Below are 12,009 nucleotides of genomic sequence, written 5' to 3'. Positions count from 1 at the left end.
CCCACTGCCATCACAGTAAAATTCAAACTTTTTAACTTTGCATGGTTGGTTTATATAACAAAGTATTAATGGCCATCAACCCATAGTCTTTTGCCCAGCTGTGCCTTGACATTGACAAAACCAGCTACTGCCACGTGGAAGGGAGAGGACAGAGCATATCAATGTTAACAGACAGAAAGCAATATACCCAGATTAGATAAGTGATTTATTATAATGCTGGGTGTTTGTAGGGTAAGGAAAAATGTCAGGCTTTTCTGCCCTCCCACCATTAGGATAGATGATGGATCCCTGCGGTCCTGAGTGCATGCCTGATGGTGGCCGCCTGGAATGGGGTGTGGGCAGAGGTAGATGGGATTCACCTGGACTGAGACTGGGCTTTTATGGGCAGGGTCACAGGGACGCCAGCAGAAGCTGAAAGAGAAGCCGAGAAGCAGCAGAACGAACAGAAGAGCAGAGAAGCAGAGAGAACGCCAGAGAGCCCAGATAGAGTGAGGATTTGCTGGGGGCTGGGAGGACTGCCAGCCTCCCGGCCCCCCAGCACCCCTGCCTGCCATATGCCTGGTGAACCCCAATAAAAACCTGCAAAAAAAGCCACTGAGGACTCTGACTCCTCCTTTACCCTGTCTGCTGGATCATAGAAAACCTGCACCGTGTCTAGTCCTGCCCTTACGGTGTTTAAAAAACTTAGCTAAAAAGTTGGTCATATGACAAATAATAACTAATATTTCTTAGAATAGTGTCTGGCACATAGTAAATACTTGTTGTAGGGTAAAGAGAATGCCAGGCTTTTCTGCCCTCCCGCCATCAGGATGATGGATCCTTGTCCTGAATGCATGCCTGATGGCGGGCACCTGGAGTAGGGTGTGGGCAGAGGTAGATGGGATTCACCTGGGCTGAGACTGTGCTTTTAAGGGCGGCGTCACGGGGACGCCAGCCGAAGCCAAAAGAGACGCAACAGAAGCCGAGAGAGAAGCTGAGAGAAGGCCGGAGAGCCCAGAGTGAAGACCTGCTGGGGCCTGGGAGACCTGCCAGCCTCCTGGCCCCCCAGCACCTCTGCCTGCCATATGCCTGGTGAACCCCAATAAAAGACCTGCAAAAACCACTGAATACCCTGACTCCTCCTTTACCTGGTCTGCTGGATATTAGAAAACCTGCACGGTGTCCTGTCCTGCCCCTTACACTTGTTCAAATAGTTTTGTGAATATTAATTCACTTAAAATTTATAATGTTTGTATAAGGGAGATACTATGATTACCTCAGTTGGATGAGGAAAATAATTCACCAATTATTAAGAAAATATTACATAGTCACAGAGACAGGATTTGAGTTGGAGAGTTTGCCTTTAGAACCCAGGCTCTAAGTCAGTCTTGTGCTATTTCTCCATGTGTGATTTTTGCACAGTAAAACTTCTATCGTCATAGTAAGTTTTATTTGTTACACTCAGCATTATTTGTAATTATAAAATATCCACATATTGTAATACTGATCATGTAGTATGTCTGTGCAGAGAATTTTTAATCCTGTTAGAAATTTTTCAAATTATGGAAGTAAATGTCCTTTATGGAAGAGGGACATAGGTTTCCCTGTCCATATACAGGAGATATGCACTAGTATATCCACATTATTAACCTTACTTAAAAGTCTTGCTGCAGGATACCTTCTAGGAATAATTTTATCTACTGAGTTTGTCTGGCACACATGGACTAGTAGTTCAGTGCTCTTCATTTGCGAATATGGTTTTTTTTTTTTTATTGCTCTGGTCTTCCATCCATTAAGGATATAACTTGATAGATTGTTTCCTCTGCAAACATAATATTTTCAAGTCCAAGATGTCTAAGGGTAGTATCTTCTATTTATATATTGCAATGGAACCACCCTCCTATCTTTACACTGCAGTGCCAGGCTCAATTTGCAATTTCTCTTGAGCTCCCTGATGCTCTTTTGAGCTTCAATGTAATGTACTTTAACTACAACTTATCATACTCTGTAATTTGAACATATAATGTCTGCACTTCAAACTGTACATATCCCAAAACCACAAGTAAAACATTTTAAAAATCAAATCTATGCCTCCTCAATTTTTGTTTCTTCAGTAGCATGAAATTTTCAACCATAACTTCTCTCAGTTATTCTATCACAAATGTTTCCTGTTCCTTGTTTTTCATCTTCACTAACCCTACTACATCAGGCCATCAGTATCTCCCACACTGAGCACTCCAACTGCCTCCCAATTAATTGCTCTAGAATCTATTTCTTAGTAGAATTCATCCTTTGTACTTGTACTGCTGCATTTCCGAACATGGACATCATCACACTAATTGGCTCAAAACAACTTACACAGAATAAGCTCCAAATTCCTTACTATGGTATTCAAGGCTCTCCATGCATCAGCTTTGGATCCAACGTAGCAGGGTACTTTATGATAGATAGCTCATACAGGTGTTCCTTTAAAACGCCACTCAGTTCAATTTACTGTGAGGAGCATGTATGCTTGCTGAAAATTTGGGATTGTGCTGTTAAGATCTTCCCAGCCTCCCTTTCCCTCTTGTGTGACATGTACTTGTCATACTTACGTGTACATATATGTGTATGTATACATACATATCTGCAGTCACTAACATTATTCTTGTATATAGGAAAGTACTTGTAAGGTAAGGAAAAATGTCAGGCTTTTCTGCCCTCCCGCCATCAGGATAGATGATGGATCCTTGTCCTGAATGCATGCCTGATGGCGGGCACCTGGAGTAGGGTGTGGGCAGAGGTAGATGGGATTCACCTGGGCTGAGACTGTGCTTTTAAGGGCGGCGTCACGGGGACGCCAGTAGAAGCCAAAAGAGAAGCTGAGAAAGCAGCAGCAGAAGCCGAGAGAGAGAACGCTGGAGAGCCCAGATAGAGTGAAGACTTGCTGGGGGCTGGGAGGCCTGCCAGCCTCCTGGCCCCCCAGGACCCTTGCCTGCTGTGTACCAGGTAAATCCCAATAAAAGACCTGCAAAAATCCGCTGAGGACTCTGATTCCTCCTTTACCCCGTGTGCTGGATCAGAAAACCTGCACTGTGGTCTTCCTGACCTTACAGTACTCAACTGGAATTGTGGCCACACTCATTGCATCTCAGAGCTACTGTATTTACCGAGAGGCTCCAGGCCTCTTTAGAGCAGGGTGTCATCTTTTAGATAGAGCTGCTCTCAGAGAAGTCCGAGGAAGGACAGTCAACTCGTTTTTAAAATCTGGGGTCTGATAATTATAATAAAGAAAAATCAAAATCAACAAGCAACTATAAACCAGAGACACACTAATGGGGGGTGGGAGAGAAGAGGAGAGATCAGGGCCAAAATAAGAAGGGTGGGAATTGTACGGGGAATATAACCAAAATGAGAATGCATACACTGTGCAAAAATGAAAAATGATGTAGGAATTATATAAAATAAAATATTAAAAAAATAAAATCTGGGGTCTGACAAGGGAGTACTGCTTTGCTGACAAGAGATCTCAGACAGATTTGATTTAACCCTAAAACTGCACGGGATCTGAGGGTTCTTTGTATGTTTCTTAATAAGTGATCAAAACAAAGTCTGTTGGAAAGCAAGTCACACTGAGCAGCGAGAGGCCTGGGGCATCCGCCGCCGGAACCGGCCCCGACGCACCTTAGTCTCGCGAGAGAGCAGGCGCCGCGCTGGCCCCTAACTCTCGCGAGAACCAAGCCCTTCGGCCTCCCGCTCGCGGAGAGCGCCGCCGCGTTTCCTGGGGCAACCGCAATGGCGGCTGCGTTGTCCGAGCGGCTCTTCTCACTGGAGCTGCTCGTTGACTGGGTGCGTCTTAAAGCCGGGCTGCTGCCGCAGCCGGGGGTCTCAATGGATGAGGGGGAGCAGGAGGAGGAGGAAGAGGGATCACCCCCGCAGCAGTCCAGCTCCCTGTGCCCGGCGGTCGCCTTCCGTCTGCTGGACTTCCCCACGCTGCTGGTTTACCCCCCTGGAGGCCCGGCCTCCCCGGCCCCGGAACCCCGTCCCGGGCTGCTCAGCTTCGGTCGCGGCAAGTCCTGTCTGTTCCGCCTGCACCCCGCCACCCTGCACCGCCTGCTCCTTCGGACCCCACTTTACATCTTGCTGCTGCAGCTGCCCCCCGGGGACCCGACACCTACCCCGCAGCTCCTGGGATCCTGCACCATCTCACTGGCCACAGCTGTCAACAAAGTCCTGGGACCTGCCAAGTCGGGCTGCTCCCAGGGTCATCGAGGAAGTTTTCCTCTGCATAACCAAGGGGGGGAGCACATTGGGGATATTGCCCTGGGCTACCGCCTGACTGACCTGGGAAACAGCTTGTTGGGCCATCTTGAGCGGCCACTCAGATCCACTGGAGGTGGCCTGGAAACTATAGAATTGCAGAAGGCAGTGGAGGTCAGTTCCCAAACCCAGCAGGAGAAACAGCAGCCACCGCAGCCAACCACAGAGCCAAGGCCAACAGATGCTGACGGGTCTCTTGTGGGTTTAAAAATCCTAAAGGCACAGAAGGACTTGAAGGAAATAGTCTGTCTTTGTAAAGCCAGCCCTGATAATACAAGTTCTGTGGAGAGTGGCAAAAATAACTCTGTTGGTTCAGATGCTAGCAGCGTTAGGAGTGTTAGTCCCTCGCATCAGGAAATTGCAGAGTTGGACATTGAGAGTAACATATTTTGTCCTCCTCCTCTGTATTACACTCATTTGACCCAAGAAAAGGTACCTGCTGTACGGGGTAAAATCACCATTAAGCCTCACATGAATGAACCTGAGGAACTGGATGGTATCTCTCTGGGAGAAAAACTTGTAAATCCTCCAGCACATACTAATCCTCCAAATCATACAAATTCCATACCACCCAAAAGTCCTCCAGTGGTTATAAATCCTCCACATATTCAGGATATTGGAGCAAGTAATCAAACTGAACAAAATAGAATGAATATGATAAACCAGCTGCCTTTGTTAAATGCTTTGTTGGTTGAGTTGTCCTTGTTATACAATCAACCCATGGCAAGACCTACTCATATACATCCTCACTTAGCATGGTTATATAGAACTGAGGATAAGTCACCAGAATCTGCCAAATCCACATTTAAATCTGAATCTAAGAAAGATAACCTTTCTGCTGGGGAAAATGAAAAGTCAGCAACTCCTCAGTATCCAAAGAACCAAGTTGAAAATGTAAAGAAAGATAAATATTTTCAAAAGAACAGTGGTACACTCCCTAAAAGAGCTCCAAGGGGGAAGCTACTTTATGGCTTAACAAACACACTTAAATTACGTTTAAAGCAGACAAATCCTGACATGTTGGCAGTACATGAAAAGAGAGAACAGTATAGGAAAATGCAAACACAAATGTTGGGTGCAAGACTCAGAATTCAGTCATCCAAAGTTAAAGTGTTCAGCTTTGCAAAACAATATCGGGAGCCCCAACAGCTGTCTAAAGATAAGTATTTAGAATCAAATGTGTCCTTTGCTGAAAATAGTGATACCTCAAAGCAGGTGAGTGGGGTTTTTGACAGCTCCACTATAACTAAAGAAACGAAACTGAATTGTGCAACTGAGAAGATGGTTGACAATGGTGAAAATCGAACCAATAATGGTTCCTTGGGAGAAATTGTTAGTCCTGCACATTCCATTGACCCAGAAAGATTTAATCATACAAATATTTTGGAAAGAGAACTGGAAATGCAAGTCCAAAGGCCACATGTTTTCCAACAGGTGGCACTGGTTGAGAGAACTGTAGTAGATAAAGAAATAGGTGATAAGCAGGTGAAAAACACTGACAATGACATTCTTACTGCTGATGTGAATGAAAATAAGCCAAGTAAAAATAGTTGCTCTGAGAGCATCTCAGAACTAAAATATTCAGATGACTTTGCCAGCACATGCTATTCTGAAGATTTTTATACTGCTGAAGACACCAGCAGAATTTTACAAGCTCGTGATAGCAGTCCGAGAGCAGAAAATTCAAAGCAGAGTCAATATACAAGTAAGTCTAGTGAAACAAGATTGTCCATAAGAAAAACTAGCAGTGAAAAGAGTTCTATTCTTAGCCCACCTTTTTCAGCTGGATCACCAGTACATTCACATAAAAGATTGCATAATGCAAAGACTCAAGATAAAAGTTTGGAGGAAGCTACTAGTATCTCTTCCAGTGATGTATCTTCATCATATTTGATGGAGGAAAAAGGACACCAGATAGAGCACAATTGGATGCATGCATCTGAAGTTATAAAGAGGGGTCAAAACATTTCTGTTAACACAAGAACTAGTTGCAAATCTGTAGAAAAAAGCCAGTCACCTAGGACATCTCAAGTGAGTTCTTATCTGCCATCTAATTTGTCTGAACTGGAATTTAATGTCCTGGATAGCAGTACATCAGAGCACTCCGAAGAAGAGAAAGATGAAGTTGGTTCGCTAAGTATTTCCAAGCAATGCAAAGATATTTGTGAATTAGTAATAAATAAACTTCCAGGATATACAGTATAAACAATAATTGCTTTTAAAAAACATTTAATTTTTTATAATGTGTACGATTAGTGAAACAACTTTTAATGACTTTATAATTTAGTACATTGATTATGTGAATAATTCTTTTTTCAGAAATATAGATAAGTTTGTCATTCCTGTGATGTCTAAATAGTATTTTCCTACTATAAGTTTGACATTGTTGATCATGAAATCGTTTTGTAATCTAGGTAAGATGTAAACTTTTAAATAAGAATATCTATCTTATTAAACTCTTTCTTCAAAGTATCCATCCTAAAGTATTGATCATTCTAAAGCTGAATTAATACATACCCTAAAAAAAAAAAAAAAAACCTGTAGAAAACCCTTATTGGAGATATGATTATTTGTAACACTTTTTTGTTTTGCTGGATATAAGCATTTCAGATATCCTCTGAAATATTTGAAGAAGAGAATTTTTTAAAAAATCCATTATCTACTTTATTGCTATTTCAGGTTGTTCAATGGGTGTTTTTAATGTATGAAAGTTTTTATAAAGTCAAATCATTTATAGTTTCTTGACCTGGTTTTATACTTAGACCTTATTCTTTGTTCAGATATTTACATACACTTACTTTGGTTATATTTTCAGTTTCATGCTTAACATTTTAATATATCTAATATATTTGTTAAAGATTTATTTATTTATGCATACAAGGGATGCATACACTTCTGGAATATAGGCCAAAAGTGTGTGTGTGGTGGGGATGGTGGGTGAGAAGATTCACCAGAGACAGAGTGGGGAGAAGAACAGGCACATCTACTGAAATACACTGCTGAGGGGAGCAGTGGGCAAAACAGGAGAGGCCTGCTGAGTCATGTGGGTCATCTCCCTGGCCAGGGATCAAACTCATGCTGTAGTGACTGGCGACAGCTTCACAGTGCTAAGACTTAACCCCTTGTGCCACCAGGGAGGCCCTATCTAATATTTTTGGATGTATGAGGTGAGATCCTAATTATCCTTTATAAGTAATTAGATAGGGATTATCTTTTGAATGATCACAATAGGTAGAAATTAGATAATAGTATGATTTTAGGATGTATTTTGAGGAACAAAATGAAAAAAATAAAGATGGGAATGAACATGGTGGTACTGTGGAAGGTTTTGAGTAGAATGGTAGATTCATGGTGCAGAGTGTAGAAAAGAAACTTGTTGATTAACAAAAGTCTGAGAGCTTCAAATGCCTGGCATAATAAAAGAGTTCTAAGCAACAGAAACAATAGAATTTTAGGTTATTAATGAGCACCAGTAAGTAGCCATGATGTTGTGACTATTTTAAATTATTGAGATAATTTTTAGAGTTACAGAAATTATACCAATAAAAGTTTTGAAATATAAAGTGTTTTTAATAGTGGCTATGATCTTAATTTTTCTGTAACTAGAATGTATACAATACATCATCTCACAAAATCAAAATAATTTAATGCTAGGTACTATGGTTTTTCAGGTGACATCACTTTAGTGTGTAAATTGTTAACAATATTTCATTACTATGGAAGAGACACATTATAAGCAATATCAGAATCATCAAAGAAATAATTCCTTAAAATCCAGTGTTTTTTTTTTTTTTATTCAATTGAGAATCAATGTCTATGGTAATAGGTTAAATGATTAATTCAGTGTATCTAAGATATAGCAAAGGCCAAAGAATTAATGTACCTAAAATTATAAAACTGAGTAACTGAATTAGCTCTTTGAGTAATACCACATATATTTATTTCTAGAATTGTAATATTGGTTTTTCTAGCTTAATTCCAGTGAACACACCCATTTTCATGCACTTAGTACTTCCTATTTACATTCTATCATGAGATTATAATTCACATTTTAATTTTATAACCTATAAACTTAATTTTTAAAGAATATCATAATAGATAGCTCTCCTGACTTTTTTTACATCCTCAATTGTTTAAAATCATCGGGCCTCCTCGGTGGCACAGCGGTTGAGCGCTGGGTTGCGTAGCTGCCTGCAGCCTCTGCAGTGCCGGTTCGATCCCCGGCTGCTCCCCGGCCACCAGAGGAGGGTCCTGCAGTGTGCTTCAGTCCTTCTGCCTGCTCTGCTCCCCGCTCTGGCTCTGGTGAATTCTCTCACCCTCCCGCGCTTCTGACTGTACCCAGTGCTTAGATAAATAAATAAATAAATAGATAGATAGATAAATAAATAAATAAATCTTTTTAAAAAATTAAAATAAAAAAATAAAATCATTGAAACATAAAATAGTATTGCTGAGTCACAACAAAGGGATATGTCATTTATTTGTAAATTTAAGCTATTGCATTATTATTTGTAAATTATTATTTGTAAAATTATTTGTAAAATTAAGCTATTTCTGAATAGTATAGGTATCTAAAACTACTGTGTGTAGTTTTAATACTTGCAGCATAGAAGACAGCTCTCAAAGATAACAAGTCCTTTGAACTGTTACAGGCAGATTACAAGAGAACTGTGCAGATGTATATGTTGTGTTTTTACTCCAGTTCTCTACATGCTACAGACACAAGGAACAATGATACTGCACTTCTGTCTTACTCTTCTTGTGTCTTTCTGCTGAGATCCACCCCTTCACAGCTCAGTTAATTTATGGTTTTCTGCCTAAACATGCACTGCATTTATTGTCATAGAAACCAAATTTTATTTGTTGCAAATATATGGACTAGGACCACAAGTTAAAGAATTTTAATTATATTGACTTACTGGCACCACAAAGAAATTTCATGACAACACAATATAGAAATAAGATAAACAATATTTACATTTGTTAAGCCATAAACTGCCCTTGTGCTTAACATGACAAAAGAGATATAAAAATAAGAATAAACACATAGTAGCCCTGGGGAACAAGCACAGGCTGGTGGTGAACAGAACAGTTTGAAGAATTCCAGGAAAATCTCAGAGGGGATTAGATCAATGAAAAATGGATTAGAAATGTATTCTTCATTGTAGCCCAATGAGGGTGTTGCTGTAGAAATGAGAAGATGGTGTTTTCTATCAGAACCCCAGATGAAATTCAGATAGCTGTCTTGGGACATAGGAATAGTTTATGAGACAACTGGAATCAGACACAAACCCCTGAATGTGATAGAGAAGTTGGGGCTAGGCTAAAGGTTATCAACAAGAAAAGCTATTGGAACCAAAAAGAAAGATCAATGTTTTTGCTTTTAACAATAAAACATTGAAAATAGCTCTCAATTTTATTGGGGAGACCACTAACCCTATGGACAAAGTGATGTGTGATAGAATCCTAGTCTTTAGAAACAGGTGGTGTTTGTACTCTTGTGTGTACATTTGAGAGATCTTTCTTCATTTTAGGATTGGTTTGAGGATTGAAACAACATTTACCCAGAACATGTGATGGTGAATGAGGATGTACTGTGCTATGTGTATTCCACCCCAGAGGGATATATTTTCAAGTAACCCCCAGTCAGGAAATCAACTTTTTCTTCCAAAAGGTTTAAACTTCCCAGGGCCCTGCAAGGCATAGAAGCCTATGGAGACAAAAGCAGCATCACAGAGCCAGTGATGAAGACTTCAGGACGGAGAGCAGAGCCACAAAAAGAAGCAGATGGAGTCCCCAGAATATTAAATGGCAAGTCTAGCTTTGTGCAGTATATTAGAGAGGGGAAGAAGGGCACACAAAACTTTCATACCATTGATTAAGAAGGAATCATAGCCAGGGCATAGGTGAAGACAAATATTTCTAAAATAGTTTAAGAAAGCAGTGTGGAAAATAGTAGGAAAGTGCTCTGCTTCCCTGCAAACCTAGGTGAGGCCCCTCCTGTGGGAAGCTGCCTTAGAAAACAAACATTTTTTTTAAATATTCTCTCTGGATATTTCACATCTCCCCATAATAGGTGCACAAAGATGTCCCTTCCTTTTCCGTGTTTTGGAGTTGGGGATGGGTGACTGGAGCAGGAGCTGTCAATACAGCATCACAATAAATGAGTCAGAAGCTAATAGAATGAGTTGGGAAGGGATGAGTCAACTTTCTGACAAGATATTATAACTGAGTAGGAGAACTTTTGGCAGCAAAAATCAATGAAAAGATTTGAGTTTAATAAAGAATGTTTGTGCTTGTTGAGAAACAGGCCAGGGTAGAAGATTACACAAGTGCTGAGCAATAGTAAGACAAGATAACAGTTGTGAAGGTTATATGTTGAAAAAAGAAAGAATGTGTTAGTAAATGAGTTAGTTACTGCAGTATCAGAAACCTATATTTGAAAGCTTCGTTACTTAGGATACTGTGTTCATTTATTTGTTGTTTCTTCATCGTTTTAATATAGTTCCTTTTAAAAGATTTTCTAGTTGAGCTATAAGTGCAATAGGAAATAGATTTTGCTGTGGCTCGTAATTGAGCTGAAATCCTAAAGGAAGAGCAGTATACCCCCAGGGTCTACATATTGAAAGAAAGAAAAAAAATACTGGGGGATTAGCCCCTCCTTTCTACCCAGAGATTTCTTCTTCAGCTATTCTCTCCTCAAAACCTTGGAGGGTATTGCTTTTTGTTTTATTAAGGGAAGTTGTTCAATTAGAGGGTTTCACACCCAACAACTGCCTGGAGAACTGTATTTCATAACTTGTGCTTTCAGTATCTACCCTGTGGAGTGACTTGGGACTGAATTCTGGTCTCAGAATGACATAAAAAATAATGGATTGCTTTAGATATGGAGGAACCTATTGTCAGAAGATTTGGCCTGAAAATTATTGCTTTGCATATCCAGAATTCTTAAGAACATTTTGAGTTCTTTTGGGACAGCATTTGTTAACCTGAGGGAAAAGATCTTTCTAATCTGAAAAAGTCCTGAGTATGAACATTGGCTTGCTGCTAGTAAAGTGTCCTATACCCACAATATTCTCTGTAATAGCCATGAAACAAGTATTTAAGAGGGTAGAACTGTTTTCAGATGGAACTGCCTTCCATTCTCATGCTCCTTTTCTGGAATACAGGTCTACCCCAGCAACAGTAAAAGAAGTATTCCAGTGAAGCCTTTCCTAAGCCAAACTGGCATAAAGCGAAGAAGCAATTATCATTCATTTATATATTTATGGAAAAATGTCTGAGTGTTTCCAGACCCAAAAAGTGACCTACTAAATCATACCAATAACATGCATCACCTAAAATAACATACAGTATACAATATATAACACAGAGCAGGAATGATTATGGTGAGTACACAGCGCATATAAAGTGGTTCCAGGGAAGAAAGGTGGCAGTGACATTCTTGTGGCTCAGGGCGCCTGCTCCCTGCAGAATGGCTGCCCCACAGCCAATGCTGAATGCTGGCTTTCTGGCTTTTGCTGAAAAAGCAAGATTCCTCTTCATCTTTAGTCAACGAAAACAGGGACTAATGTAGGTCTTTCACAGGAGTGAAGTGGCATAATGTAAAGTTTTAAAAAATGGGGGAGACCTCTGTAAGATTTCTTGTTATGCTCCTGCTTCCCTGGTCACAGCATGGGACACTTTCATCCTCTAAGAACTGGTGTTAGAGGTAGGATTTTGCTAAAATTA

The 12,009-nt window shown here is 40.4% G+C and overlaps 1 protein-coding gene and 1 long non-coding RNA gene across 2 annotated transcripts in view; one reads left to right on the top strand and one right to left on the bottom strand.

Moving 5' to 3' along the window:
• LOC129145760 (uncharacterized) overlaps nucleotides 1-12,009 on the bottom strand; it is a 96,849-nt gene that overhangs the window by 58,583 nt on the left and 26,257 nt on the right. The window lies entirely within an intron of this gene.
• MAP10 (microtubule associated protein 10) lies at nucleotides 3,719-7,842 on the top strand. Its single transcript, XM_037511474.2, has one exon. The coding sequence runs from the start codon at nucleotides 3,754-3,756 to the stop codon at nucleotides 6,481-6,483; it is 2,730 nt and encodes a 909-aa protein (XP_037367371.1). The 5' UTR covers nucleotides 3,719-3,753; the 3' UTR covers nucleotides 6,484-7,842.

The sequence above is a fragment of the Talpa occidentalis genome, unplaced genomic scaffold (genome assembly GCF_014898055.3).
Source record: "Talpa occidentalis isolate TD23 unplaced genomic scaffold, MPIMG_talOcc4v2.1 talOcc4.14, whole genome shotgun sequence".
NCBI lineage: Eukaryota > Metazoa > Chordata > Mammalia > Eulipotyphla > Talpidae > Talpa > Talpa occidentalis.
Note: the sequence above shows the minus strand (reverse complement) of the source record. Positions and strands in the feature narration are given on the sequence as shown.

Bases quoted from the DNA above. Each gene is read 5' to 3' on its own strand.
- MAP10 (XM_037511474.2), top strand. From the start codon at position 3,754: ATGGCGGCTGCGTTGTCCGAGCGGCTCTTCTCACTGGAGCTGCTCGTT.